The sequence below is a fragment of the Convolutriloba macropyga genome, chromosome 4, assembly GCF_964194025.1.
Source record: "Convolutriloba macropyga chromosome 4, txConMacr16.3, whole genome shotgun sequence".
NCBI classification, from domain to species: domain Eukaryota; kingdom Metazoa; phylum Xenacoelomorpha; order Acoela; family Convolutidae; genus Convolutriloba; species Convolutriloba macropyga.
This window is the reverse complement of record NC_134471.1, coordinates 57,344,673-57,360,002: the sequence shown is the minus strand read 5'-3', so window position 1 is coordinate 57,360,002 and position 15,330 is coordinate 57,344,673. Positions and strand designations below refer to the sequence as shown.

General features: G+C 33.7%; 1 protein-coding gene across 1 annotated transcript in view; it reads right to left on the bottom strand.

Moving 5' to 3' along the window:
* Window positions 1–5,782: 5,782 nt before the first annotated feature.
* The window catches only part of LOC142338109 (uncharacterized), a 31,712-nt gene continuing 22,164 nt past the window's right edge, over window positions 5,783–15,330 (bottom strand). Inside the window, exon 2 of the mRNA XM_075387741.1 lies at window positions 5,783–6,116. Coding sequence (XP_075243856.1) covers window positions 5,783–6,116 — 334 coding nt within the window. The remainder of the gene's footprint in view (window positions 6,117–15,330) is intronic.

The following is a 15,330-nucleotide window of genomic DNA, read 5'->3' as shown; positions in this document are numbered from 1 at the left end:
AAATAAAAGACGACGCGCTTAAATTAATGCTTAATAAATCGTCAGTTTCAATGGAGTTTTGGGAAGGATACAATTTGGAAGAAAACACTAACACCATTTTTATTAGAAGACTATTCCCACAGTCCCGATTGTTTTGTCGATATCGTCTGAAGTCGCCTTTTCCAAGTTTGCTCGATTCCCTAAGTTATAGGAGGTCCAATTCAAACAGCTTCGTTCTGCTTCGCGAAGATCCACCCGAGGCGGCTCAAATACTTCTGTTTTTTGAAGAAAGCAACAGTATTAAATGTTATGTTGAATGCTTCAATGTTGTAGACGTTATCAGGCTTGACTTGCAGGGTACAGTTTTCGAAAGTGCTGAGAAATTGTTTAGACCGCTTGCTTATGTTATCGGAGAAACTGTCGAGAAAAAACAAGTCAGTGTTAATTCAATAACGCGAAAACTTGCTAAGTTTGAGTTTCGAAATCTGGTGTATTTACTGAGTTTATTGAATCATTTTGAGCACGACTAATTTTAGCATTGTAAATCTCGAAACTGTTTTTAATGTTTTAAGGAAGACAATTCGATGTGACAGTTCGTTTTAGAGGAGTAGTTTCAACGATTCGAGGGTTTATTAGCGATTTCATCATCCTAGTTGATTTTAATGTATAAAGTTTTTTGGTCTAATTGGCCTAAGAAATAATTTATCGCTACTGCTGCGGAATAGACAAATAGTTAAACAAAATTCGCGGTCTTCCAGTAGGTCTTTTACCTACTGCAGTATAAGAATGCTAATAAACAATGCGGTTTTCGAGTAAATCTGTACTTGTTTATTGCGGTACAGTAATGTAACACAGTGCGGTATCTTTGTGGGTCTCTTACCTGCTGCGGAATAGACAAATAGTTAAAAAAAATTCGCGGTCTTCCAGTAGGTCTTTTACCTACTGCGGTAGAAGAAGGCTAATAAACAATGCGGTTTTCCAGTAAATCTGTTACTAATTTATTGCTGTACAGACATGTAACACAGTGCGGTATCTTTGCGGGTCTCTTACCTGCTGCGGAATAGACATAGTTAAAAATTTGCGGTTTTTCAGTAGGTCTTTTACCTACTGCGGCTTTTCCAGTGAGTCTGTTATTTATTGCGGTACAGTAATTTAACATATTGCGGTGTTTTTGCGGGTCTCTTACCTGCTGCGGAATAGACATAGTTAAAAATTTGCGGTGTTCCAGTAGGTCTTTTACCTACTGCGGCTTTTCCAGTGAGTCTGTTCTTTATTGCGGTACAGTAATTTAACACATTGCGGTGTTTTTGTGGGTCTCTTATCTGCTGCGGAATAGACATAAATAAAAATTTGCGGTCTTCCAGTAGGTCTTTTACCTACTGCGGTATATGAATGCTAATAAACAATGCGGTTTTCCAGTGATCCTGTAAGCTATGTGTTATAATTTGTTTTGTGACTTGGGGAGAGTCTTAGAGCGCGGATTTTTACCGTTTGCTCGGACTCAGTTCTCCCATAGTTGTTTGTTGGTAACTCTGCCGTAGCCAAAGTATTGTTATTTTTGATTGGGTTAAGAAGTTGTCCAAAATGAACCAAACTTGGTATGGAGTATCCTCTGTATAAGTAGAGTGTTAAACAAAAAGATTTTTTGGTATAGCTTGCCTCGCAAGAAAGTAAGTTTTTCATACGGAAATTTGCGAATTTCGCGATTAGCGAGTTTTAACTATAGTTATTTTAGATTGGGTCAGGAAGATGTCCAAATTGAACAAAACTTGGTATGGAGTATCCACTGTATAGGTAGATTGTAGGGTAAAAAGAATTTTTGCTATAGCTTTTCCAGGAAAAAAAGTTAGTTTTGCATACAGAAATTTGCGAATTTCGCGATTAGCGAATTTTAACTATAGTAATTTTTGATTGGGTCAAGAAGTTGTCCCAATTGAACCAAACCTGGTATGGAGTATCCACTGTATAAGTAGAGTGTAGAGGAAAAAGAATTTTTACTATAGCTTGTCTAGAAAAAAGTTAGTTTTTCATACGGAAAATTCCTATAGTTTCCGAATAATTTTGAATAGGTAACTTTTTAAATAAGTCTTTTTCATCGGGTCAAGAAATTGTCCAAATTGAACCAAACTTGGTATGGAGTATCCGCTGTATAGGTAGATTGTTAAACAAAAAGAATTTTTCGTATAGCCTGCCTAAGTTACCTATTCAAAATTATTCGGAAACTATAGGAATTTTCCTTATGAAAAACTAACTTTTTTCTAGACAAGCTATAGTAAAAATTCTTTTTCCTCTACACTCTACCTATACAGTGGATACTCCATACCAGGTTTGGTTCAATTTGGACAACTTCTTGACCCAATCAAAAATTACTGTAGTTAAAATTTGCTAATCGCGAAATTCGCGAATTCGCGTATGAAAAACTAACTTTTTTCCTGGAAAAGCTATAGCAAAATTCTTTTTACCCTACACTCTACCTATACAGTGGATACTCCATGCCAGGTTTAGTTCAATTTGGACAACTTTTTGACCCAATCTAAAATAACTATGATTAAAATTCGCTAATCGCGAAATTCGCAAATTTCCATACGAAAAACTAACTTTTTTGCTGTTTTAATTTTGAAACGTCATTGTTTTTAGTTGTGTCGTTTATTGTTTTTTTAACTCAGTTAGGGTTGTAGTGGAAAAACAATTTTTGGTTTAGCTTGTATAGAAAAAAGTTAGTCTCTTAGTTGGATTTTTCGCTTATTTGAAAATTTTATTTTAAAACGTCTTTTTTTCAATCGGATCTTAGAGTTGTCGAATGCTAACGAAAAGCAACGTAGGAGTCCCACTTTTTGTGTGGGTTGTAGTGGAAAAACAATTTTTGGTTTAGCTTGTATAGAAAAAAAGTTAGTCTCTTAGTTGGATTTTTCGCTTATTTGAAAATTTTATTTTAAAACGTCTTTTTTTCAATCGGATCTTAGAGTTGTCGAATGCTAACGAAAAGCAACGTAGGAGTCCCAATTTTTGTGTGGGTTGTAGTGGAAAAACAATTTTTGGTTTAGCTTGTATAGCAAAAAAAGTTAGTCTCTTAGTTGGATTTTTCGCTTATTTGAAAATTTTATTTTAAAACGTCTTTTTTTCAATCGGATCTTAGAGTTGTCGAATGCTAACGAAAAGCAACGTAGGAGTCCCACTTTTTGTGTGGGTTGTAGTGGAAAAACAATTTTTGGTTTAGCTTGTATAGCAAAAAAAGTTAGTCTCTTAGTTGGATTTTTCGCTTATTTGAAAATTTTATTTTAAAACGTCTTTTTTTCAATCGGATCTTAGAGTTGTCGAATGCTAACGAAAAGCAACGTAGGAGTCCCACTTTTTGTGTGGGTTGTAGTGGAAAAACAATTTTTTGTTTAGCTTGTATAGAAAAAAAGTTAGTCTCTTAGTTGGATTTTTCGCTTATTTGAAAATTTTATTTTAAAACGTCTTTTTTTTTCAATCGGATCTTAGAGTTGTCGAATGCTAACGAAAAGCAACGTAGGAGTCCCACTTTTTGTGTGGGTTGTAGTGGAAAAACATTTTTTGGTTTAGCTTGTATAGAAAAAAAGTTAGTCTCTTAGTTGGATTTTTCGCTTATTTGAAAATTTTATTTTAAAACGTCTTTTTTTTTCAATCGGATCTTAGAGTTGTCGAATGCTAACGAAAAGCAACGTAGGAGTCCCACTTTTTGTGTGGGTTGTAGTGGAAAAACATTTTTTGGTTTAGCTTGTATAGAAAAAAAGTTAGTCTCTTAGTTGGATTTTTCGCTTATTTGAAAATTTTATTTTAAAGCGTCTTTTTTTTCAATCGGATCTTAGAGTTGTCGAATGCTAACGAAAAGCAACGTAGGAGTCCCACTTTTTGTGTGGGTTGTAGTGGAAAAACAATTTTTGGTTTAGCTTGTATAGAAAAAAAGTTAGTCTCTTAGTTGGATTTTTCGCTTATTTGAAAATTTTATTTTAAAACGTCTTTTTTTTTCAATCGGATCTTAGAGTTGTCGAATGCTAACGAAAAGCAATGTAGGGGTCCCACTGTTTGTGTGGGTTGTAGTGGAAAAACATTTTTTGGTTTAGCTTGTATAGAAAAAAAGTTAGTCTCTTAGTTGGATTTTTCGCTTATTTGAAAATTTTATTTTAAAGCGTCTTTTTTTTCAATCGGATCTTAGAGTTGTCGAATGCTAACGAAAAGCAACGTAGGAGTCCCACTTTTTGTGTGGGTTGTAGTGGAAAAACAATTTTTGGTTTAGCTTGTATAGAAAAAAAGTTAGTCTCTTAGTTGGATTTTTCGCTTATTTGAAAATTTTATTTTAAAACGTCTTTTTTTTTCAATCGGATCTTAGAGTTGTCGAATGCTAACGAAAAGCAATGTAGGAGTCCCACTGTTTGTGTGGGTTGTAGTGGAAAAACATTTTTTGGTTTAGCTTGTATAGAAAAAAAGTTAGTCTCTTAGTTGGATTTTTCGCTTATTTGAAAATTTTATTTAAAACGTCTTTTTTTTCAATCGGATCTTAGAGTTGTCGATTGCTAACGAAAAGCAATGTAGGAGTCCCACTGTTTGTGTGGGTTGTAGTGGAAAAACATTTTTTGGTTTAGCTTGTATAGAAAAAAAGTTCGACAATGAGAATAGTTGGAACATTATGTGCAGTCGCACATAAACGAACCTCCTTGTTTCATTCTGGTTTTAATCTTTATTATATTTATTATTATATTTATGACATTATTATACTTTTATTATTATTTTATACTTTGTCTGGTCTGTTTAGTGTTTCTGTTTTGGAGAGAGCTTTTCGAGCCTAGTTTTTTTAGCTAGCTCTGCTCAATTCTCCTATAGTTGTTTGTTTGTAACTCCGCCGTAGCCGGTCCCCAGCCCGGTTGAGAAAAGGAGGAGGGGAACACACCCAAAACATACTGGAAAATCTCAAAGAGTTGTTCGTTAGTTCAACTGTAGATTTTTTCCGACAGTATTTAACCTATTTCAGCTCTCGAAACGTCCTCTGATCAGACAAAAGTGCGGTCGAAACGTCTCTCCGATCATTTCTTGCATTTTTTTTCCGCTCAAATTCCGATCATTTCTTGCATTTTTGATTCCGCTCAAATTCCGCTCATATCTTGCATTTTTGATTCCGCTCAAATTCCGCTCATTTCTTGCATTTTTTATTCCGCTCAAATTCCGCTCATTTCTTGCATTTTTTATTCCGCTCAAATTCCGCTCATTTCTTGCATTTTTTTTCCGCTCAAATTCCGCTCATTCCGGTCAAAAAAATGTAAGGGCTTTGAGCGGAATTTGCTAAACTGTCCGCTCAAATTCCGCTCATTTCTTGCATTTTTTTTCCGCTCATTCCTCGGCCCGGGAGGAGTAGCATAAAACTGAAATCTTTGGCGAGAATGCTCGTCAATAAATAACAGATTGATGCGAAGATAGGAAAATAGCAAAAATGAACTTGAAATTCAGTTTTCAACTAAATATGCCGCTTGTGAGAGTGATGTTTTGTCGGAGCAACTGATTTCAATGTCATTTATGATAAAGATTGCGCGATTTTAATGATCCAGTGTAGATCAAATTGAAAGATTACTAAGTGCGTTTTAAAATTCTATTTAAAATTTCAGAGAAGATCAGTAGTCGCTTTAAAGGAACACCCTGTGTTTCCCAAACATAATGTTCAATTCAAAGACAAAAGAAGGGCAGTGTACTCTCTTGAGCCGACACAAAAATTGCTTGACATTTTTTGGTGATTAACTTTAGGTAATGTGAAATATATTCAATTAACTTAAAAGCGCACCAAATTACGGTGCTATGAAACGTTTTCATTTGACTTTTTAGGGTTAAGTTCAGGTTTTACTTGGCATTTTTTTGGTAACGTACTTCCATATTTGAGGGTTTTGTGCGCAGGTAGCAATCTCGTTATCCAGTGTTGGTTGTCTGGAAAATAACTCCAGCGACAAGAATAGTAATCCCAGCAACGCGTTCTCAGGAAGTGTGCAATATACAGACAAACAACTGAGGCCAATATTGTGACGAAATAGGACAGGAGATGCCACATGTTGTACTTGATTAATAGCAATGTGTATCCAGTCAGCCATCTGCACGCATTCGACTGTTTGATTATTAGGTTGTGACTTTTCAACCTGAAAGCAGGGAAATTTGTTAAAACAAACAATCCTTCTAAACGGTTGGGGGAAAAACCACGAAAAAACACCACTTCACTTTAGATAGGAAATAAACCCCCACGGAAATAAGCCCCCACGGAAATAAACTCCCACGGAAATAACCCGACATTTGAGAACATTTATTGTGTAAGATCTTACAAATTTCTTACAAAATTGTCTTATAATTACTTATAAGATTATGCGTCCCCTGACTAAGACTTTGTAAGACAATTTATCAGGTCTTACACGATAAAAGTTCTTTATCAGGTCTGATAAGATCTTACACGATAAAAGTTCACTTTTGTCAGATTTTACAAGATAAAAATTCCGCCGTATAATATCTTACACGATAAAAAAATTCTGCCTGACAAAAAATGTTTATCGTGTAAAATCTTATGTGTATCTTATAAGATCTTCCATGATGAACATTTGGAAACCTGTGACTCATCTCTTTGATAAGATTTTTTTATCAGATCTCATACGATGAAATTTCTTTAACTATGATATGTTCTTCATATTGAACACAATTCAGGGTTGTTTTGAAGCAGTAGCCAAAAAGCTACAGCATGCAGCACTTAAGTGTCAGAGCAACAAGGAGAAAATTATGTTATATTGTCTTTTGAGATATTGTGAAAAAGGTTATTCGAGTGTTAGGGACTTTTTCTGAGGCAGTAATTATCGAACCAGGCTGCAAAACTTTCTTCAAAGACCAGAACTATTTTGGACTGCTAAGTTTAGCCATAGTACCTAGCTAAAACTCAGAATAATACTGCAGTCAAAAAAGAATCAACAAACATTTTTTTGTTTCAAAATTGGTTAGTTGAACGATCATTTTTTACTTTCATAGCAACTTGTCTACGTTATACGGTTGTATTGAATAATTAAAACAGTTCTTATCAGATCTTACACGAAAAAAGTTTAGCCCTATGTGAACTCTTATCGTGTAAGATCAGATAAGATACTTATCAGTTCTTGTGAAATAACAACTCAGCAAAATTGAATTAATATATTATATGATCTGATAAGTAGTTCTTATAATCTTGTCAGATCTTACACGATTAAACTTCACGTGTTTTTATCGTGTAAGACAAGATAAGATCTTACACGAAAAAAATTCTAGGATCACTGGGGAAGCCCCAACGGAAATAAACCCCACTTAACTATTAAAGAGCTGCACATTTAGCGCGTTTGGTCATGCCTCGCGGGACATGGTTATGCCTCAGCTGCCCCTTCTAAAGAAAATAATAAGTCAAATTTTGAAAAAAAATCTACAAAAAAACGATTTTTTTTAGATTGCAATAGTATTAAAATACAATCAATTTCACCAAAGGTAAAGCAGCATTCTTAAATATACAGCAAAGTGTCTCTTTGAAGAGCAAACAATTTAAATAAAAGTTAAAAAACTAAGTCATAGAAGTCAGATGCTGCACTCCCCCTATCCACTTTTCTCAAAAAATTATTTCCCCTCGAAGAGTACGATAGCCTGATTACGGGGACAGATTGATGTATCGATCAATATACTGATAAAATTTGAATTAAGTTTCTAAAAGTTTATGTAGTCGCTGATGAAAGATTAGTGACTCGAGGGAATAAAGGAAGAAAAAGAGAGGATTGGTTAATGTTTTTGTAATCTTGTTCCAACATTTCTTCAGAATTAGGTAATAATTTTGCCAGGCAGGCCTTTTTTGCCAGACCGAACATCCAGAAAATATAATGCGCATCCAGAATGAGTTACTAGTGTATTATGACCAAGCCCATTATATCCAGCGACAAAATGGAACAAATATAGAATCATTCATGAAATTTTAAAACTAAGAGAACAAAAAATAATAACTCAATACTAGTAAATTGCAACAGGATGAGATAACAAATCTAGAAAAGGACAAGAAAAACCGGCAAGCAATTAGAGAACTTGAAATAGCTCGAGACAAGTAGACAAAAGCAAATCCCTATATGGACAAGCATTGTCAGAAATTGTTTTTTGGGAGGACAAAATGAGAAAATATTGACAAAAAATTATTGATGACAACAAAGGCGAGGAAGTTTATGTCAAAAACAGCCAATTTTTCCGAAGTTTGTATCACGATCTACCAAACATTATGCCAAATCAGACGGCAATTATAAATTTGCTCAACATGGTGATATAAGTAGTGAATTTGCAATACAATCATACCCTTCGGCAACAATAGGCGATTTTAATGACATTATGGACTCTTATTTGGCTGGATCAAATTCTGAAAGCCTCGTTTTTTATTTGGGACATAATGCTATTGACCAGGGTACTGATGGAAAAAAGGCATGAGAAAATGGGTGATTTTGTCGGTAAATGCCGAACTAAGTTCAAGCGTCATAAAGTTGCTATATAACAATTTCCCCAATTTAAAAAGGATTTGTATGGACGGGACTCAAACAACAAGGAATTTAATGCCTAAAACCAAGAAATCTACAGCATTGCTGATCAAATTAGATGAGAATTCAAGTGGTCTAATGTATACGTCTTCCATTATGGTCTTGAGTCAAACGATATCAGACGAAATGGTGTGCACCCAAATATGTTTAGAATTCAAACAAGTTACATTTTTTCGGAAGCATATAAAAAGCTACAAGTGTTCATCAAAGGACATATCATTAAGAAAAATGTATCCTAAACAGTAAATGAAAAATTTTTGGAACTCAAAAGGGGATGAAATAACTTCAACAGTCCCAATGATTTCTGGTAAATTTGTGTGAAATATTTCTGAACTCTGTAACTAGAACATAAATTTTACTTTTAGAAAAAAAATTAGTTTTGTTTGTGATTTTAATAAAAAAATTTTTTAAGGGGAGAGTTGCCTTTTTCAAAAGTCACTCATATGGTATAAAAAAAAACAAAATTCAATTTTTGTCCGATTTATTTAAACAATCTGTTTCACTAGGGTTCGCTATCATAAAAATTACGTATTTTTAATCCGTCATGGTAATCATTCTGCATAAAAGTGGAGATATTGAAATTAACCCTGGTCCAACTCAAACAGAAAAAATTAAAACAATAGACCAGTAAAACTAAAAAAAGAACAGAACCAAAGATGATCTCATGTTCTGGTACATGAATTGTAGAAACTTGAAGAAAAAGTACGAAAAGTTATCGAAGTTTTTCGACAGCTAACGACCAGTTGTTTTTCCTAGCTGTTACCAAAAAATGAATAAAAAAGAACAATTCTTTTCCAGATTGTTTTCTATGCAGTAGTATTTTATTCACTAGCCGAGATAATCACCATGTGAATTTGAAAGCGGGCAAGATGTAGGCATATGGATACCCAATCAGTTATCAATCAAAATTAAAAAATGTCTTGAGCACCATCAACCGGAGTTTTGAATCTTTTTTGCTAGAACTGAGCCGCTGAAAGAAACTGCTCGCAAATGTAGCGTACTGTTCAAAGGTAAACCTTTCAAAATTCTTCCCCGATGAAATGATATCAGAAATCTCAAATGTTTAATCTAGCACTGGCAATCTAATCTTGTTTGGATATTAAAACATATATATACTTGAAGATAATGGAGACAATTACTACACAAATTTCTTGCAGATTACGGGCTTCAGCATGTAAACACAAAAAACGCAACATGGGCAAATGAAGGAAAATTTTCCTTGATTGACCGCTGCTTTAAATCTAAAAATCAGAGTTTCGAAAAAAGATATAATAGAGTCAGCACTTGAGAAAACTCATCTCAGTGCTGTACGCTCATTTCAAATCATTATTGAAATTATAATGTAAACAGTAAAAGACGGAATATTTTTTGCAAGATAAAAAAAGATACAAAGAAGTAAGTATAACCGTGATTTTGTTTTGCAAATCTCATCATTTATGCACAAAAAATTTGAAGCAATTCGAAATTTTCAACAATTCTTTGAACTGTTCCAAAATGTAATAAAAGGTCGCGCACCTTTAAAAAATATACAATTGAAAACAAAAAAGAGCACAAAAAAGGCTATCAAAAGAACTGCGTAGTCTCTTTAATGGAAAGCATCGTATTTTCAGTGAATGGAAAAAAGATTCTAATCAAGAGCTCTTTAACAGTTGCAAAATACTGAGAAACAATGTAAATAGAAAAGTATTTAAAACTATTGAGGATTATACAAAACAGCTTTCCGAGAATCTCTTAACTTCAAAAGTACAATGGAAGTCTATCAAAGACCAAATTAACGCAAATAAACAGACCGAAGAAATTGAAAAGCGGAAAGAGGGCCATAGCGTAATATCAGATGAAAGAATTATTGCCAGCTGTTTGAATAACTGCGTTGCTTGTCTTGAATATGACAATGGCAAATCAATTGCTCCTCTGATTCCTCCTTTTAATTTTAAGGGAAAAGAAATAAATTTCAGGCCGGTCACCAGAAGAGAATTATAAGAATTTACTGACAGATTAACAACATAAAAGTCAGCTGGACCAGGATAACCAACATCCTGGGCATTCAAAGGTTGTAAGTTGTCCATTGGAACCAATTCAAAGTAACTAGTAAGGAGTGTATAAAAGCAAACACTTTACCTGATATCTTGAAAGAAGACTATGTCACTCCTATCAAAAAGAAAAGCGCCAGACGCAACCCTGAAGACTATCGACCAATTTCGAAAACTTCAACGTAAGCAAAAAAATTTGAAAACCTTCACCTAGAGCAAATGTCGGTTTAGTTAGATTTGAAGAAAAAATAGTAACAAAATTCATTTTCGTTTAGAAAAAAAGTCGTTTTTGGATAAAATAATTGCCCACACAGAGAAAAAAAATCATTACGTTGAAGAAAAAGATTTCATTAAACCTTTTCCTACTGGACAATTATAAAACCCAATGAACAATTTTAAATCACTGTGTTTCAAAAGGTATTGTACTAGGACTACGAGTATTGACTGATTATGTATATGAATTCGGTGAGAAAATAGGGTAAAGTTTGCACAATTTACTATTCGCAGATGACTCAGACATTTTATGTCAAGAAAAAAAGGACCTTGTTCAGAAGCAAAGGCTGGAAACATATTGGAAAAAACATAAAAATAAATGTAACAAAAGAAGTAAACTCTAAAAGAAAGGGAAACAGAAATCAAGATTTTCAAAAAAGAAAAATTACCAACTGTCAATTGCGTTGAATTCAAAAGCCGTTCATTGAAACCAGCAGATGAATGCAGATATTTAACTGTTATTCTTGATAAAGATTTGCCATCGAACCAAAAACAACGTATCAATGTGATCAGTAAATTGATTTAAGGTAAAAGATTAATTTATCTAGTACGCAATCAAATACTTTTAAAGGCTCGAATATTTTAGATCGCTTTTTTGTCCTATTTAGAATTTAGTGCGATGTTTTTTCAAAGTTTGCCATCCTTCCCAATTGACTGATTAAACAAACAAATTAGATGGGGCATAAAATTTCAATTGCGACAGACGTAACCCTGAAGACTATCGACCAATTTCCGTTGCACCAACGTAAGCAATAATTTTTGAAGAACTTCTGCTGGATCAAATGTCGGATTATTTAGCTTTGAAAGAAAAAGAAGTATCAAAATTCAATATGAAAAATAAGTCGTGTCTTGATATAATAATTGCCTAGACAGAGGAAATAAATCATTACATTGAAGAAAAAGGTGCAGTTTCAATAATCATTTTAGATTTAGCGAATAATCTTAACTCATTTTCCTTGGACTTTTTCCTGCTGGACAATTATAAATCCCAATGGACAATTTTAAATCACGATGTTCGACAATGTATTGTACTAGGACCACTAGTATTCACTGATTATGTAAACAAATTTTCGGTGAGAAAATAGGGAACGTTGGAATATTTTACAATTCGCAGATGACTCAGACATTTTATGTCAAAAAAATGGACATTGTTTAGAAACAAAGAATGGGAAAATATTGATAAAAATTTAAATGTGAATGAAACAGAACAAGTAAACGCTAATTGGGGAAACAGAAATCAAGGTTTTCGAAAAAAGAGAAGTTAACAACGGTCAGTTACGAATTTAAAAGCCAATCATTAAAACCTGCAGATGAACGCAGATAATTAAGTGTTACTCTTGATAAAGATTTGACATAACAATATCAACTTATTATTTTGATCAGTAAAATGATTTTATGAAAAAAATGTCAACCTATATTGTGCTCAATCAAACACTTGTGAAGGCTCGAAAAATTTAGATCACTTGTTTTGTCTTATTTTGTAATTAGTGCATTGTTTTTTCAAATTTGTCATCCTACACTTTTGGCAGATTAAACAAACAAATTAGAATTGGATCAGACCAAAAGAAATTCAGAATAATCGGAGACGTTGAAAATAATTTGAATAAACTTACAAACGATTTCCAAGAGTTCCAATTTTTTTTTAATTTTCAAGAAGAGATGCAAAAAAGTCACGAACGAATTCCAATGTACAAAAAATATGAAGGCTTTAAAAATTTAATTTTATGAAAAAAAATCACGAAAACTAGAAACCGAAGTTGAGTTGAGTTTTTTATGTTATAGTTAACTATTCAGATTAAAGATGTAGTATGTTTCTTTTACAATACTACAGCATTTGATTTTAACCATGTGATTATTCGAATTTAAATGTTTGACATTTGGAAAAAAAATCATTTTTATTAAGAAATTAGAGACTTCTTTTTATAGCAAAAGAATTTGTTTCTGATATTGGTTATACTTCATTGGAAAGGAATCATAACATTAATAACCGTAGTGATGTGATCATAATTTTGTTATAACCAATATCTTTTTTTCACACAGTTTCTCATTATAATATTCTTTTGCAAATTATACAAAACACAATCTTCGGTTGCTGCAAAACTAAGAATAGACGTCAAACGAGCCATTAATTTGAAAAAAAGTGGTAAAAAGTGAAAAAAATGGAGACAATTACTTCACAACTTCATTGCAGATAACGGGCTTCTGCAAAAAAAGCAACACGGACAAATGGAGGAAAATATTCTTTATTTAACCACTGCTTTTATTCTAAAAACAAGTTTTTTGAAACCGATTTAAAGGAGTCAATTCATAAGAATACTCATGTCACTATACTACGCTCATTTCAAATCATCATTGAAATTAGAATGGAAACAGCAAAAGACGGAATATTCAATGCAAGATTTAAAAAAATATTCCAGAATTAAGTTTAGATGTGATTTTGCTTTGCAAGACCCATCATTAATGCACAAAACATTTGGAGCAATTGGAATTTTTCATCGGTTCTTTGAAATTTTGCAAAATGTATTGAATAGTCACGGAACTTTGAAAAATACAGAATTGAAGATAAAAATAGAAGCAGAAAAAAAGTTATCAAAAGAGTTGCGTAGTCTGTTTAAGGAATCGTAAAAAACATGGAAAAACATGAAAGGAAAAAAAATCTATTCTAAAGTTCTTTAACAGTTGCAATATACTGACAAACAATGTAAATAGAAAATTATGTAAACCATATAAGGATTATAAAAAATATTTTTCAGAGAATCTCCTAACTTCAAGAGAACAATAGAAGTTTATCAAAGACAAAGTGAACGCAATTAAACAGACAAAAAATTGCAATGCTGAAAGAGGGCCATAACGTAATATCACATAGAAGAAGCATTGCTAACTGTTTGAATAATTATTTTGATGGTATTGGATTTTACATTTGTGAAGTAATTGCTCCTATGATTCGTTTTTTTAATTTTAAGGGAAAAGAAACCAATTTCAGGCCAGTCACCAGAATAGAACGCTACAAAGTTATTGACAAATTATTATCATAAAAAAATCAGCTGGACCAGGGTAACTACCAACCTGGGCATTGAAAGATTGTAAGTTTTCCATTGAAACCAATTAAAAATTACTATAAAAGAGTGTATAAACACAAACACTTTCCCTGATAATTTGAAAGAAGCCTATGTTACTCCTATCAAAAATAAAAGTGCCAGACGCAACCCTGAAGAATATCGACCAATTTCGAAAACTTCAACGTAAGCAAAAAATTTTTGAAAACCTTCTCTTAGAGCAAATGTCGGATTAGTTAGATTTGAAGAAAAAGAAGTAACAAAAATCAATTTCGTTTAGAAAAAAAGTCGTTTTTGGATACAATAGTTACCCCCACAGAGAAAAAACTCATTACGTTGAAGAAAAATATTTCATTGAACCTTTTCCTACTGGGCCATTATAAAACCCAATGAACAATTTTAAATCACTGTGTTTCACAAGGTATTGTTCTAGGACTACGAGTATTGACTGATTATGTATATGAATTCGGTGAGAAAATGGGGAAAAGTTTGCACAATTGACTATTCGCAGATGACTCAGACATTTTATGTCAAGAAAAAAGGACATTGTTTAAAAGCAAAGGCTGGATATATATTGGTAAAAACGTAAAAATAAATGAAACAAAAGAAGTAAACTCTAAAAGAAGGGGAAACAGACATAACCCTGAAGACTATGGACCAAAAATCGAACAATAGCAAAAATTTTGGAAAGACGAGATCATGTTTATGCCTTGTGTTTGTTGGTCCAGTCCCTGGTTGTCGATTTAGTTCACAGAGCTTCCGGATTGGTGTCAGTTTAAGTTGGGTCAGCAAACCTTCGCATAGGGGTTCTGTTTGTTGCATCGGCTGCACGTTTGGCCGATTGCTTTGCACTTTGCTCGGTGGTTGCTATACCTATCCCAGGGTTGTCCGCGGTTCCTGCAGTTGTGGATGGATGCTCTGTTGTTGTTGTTCATGCCTCTGCCGTTTCCCCTACCCATACCTTGCGGTTTTGATGGTGATCTACCCGGAGATTTCCATGACTGGTTCCTCTCGTCCAATGAATGGGATTGCCTTGCCTGTATGACTGATTGGCTTCTGATGCCTAAATCGTTGCTTACTGCTAGTTCGAGGGCCTTTTCTGGGGTGAGGGTTGTTTTTAACAGTTCTTTTTGTAACTCATGATCTATCATGTTTGCAGTGAATATGTCCCTTAGGAGTTCATCTTCTAAATCGGCAAGTTGGCAGTGTTCTGCTAGCGATCAGAGTGCCGAATGGAATTGTTCCATTGTTTCCCCTCGGTGTTGTTTGCGTGTCAGCAGAAGGTATCTGTCGAACGTTACATTTCTTGGGCGGATGAACGTTTGCTCTAATTCGTCCCATAGTTCCATTGTTGATTTTGATTCCACGTTTGTGTGGGGGAACTTTCTTGCGTGCATCTTTCGTCGCTCGATTCCGGGGCTAAGG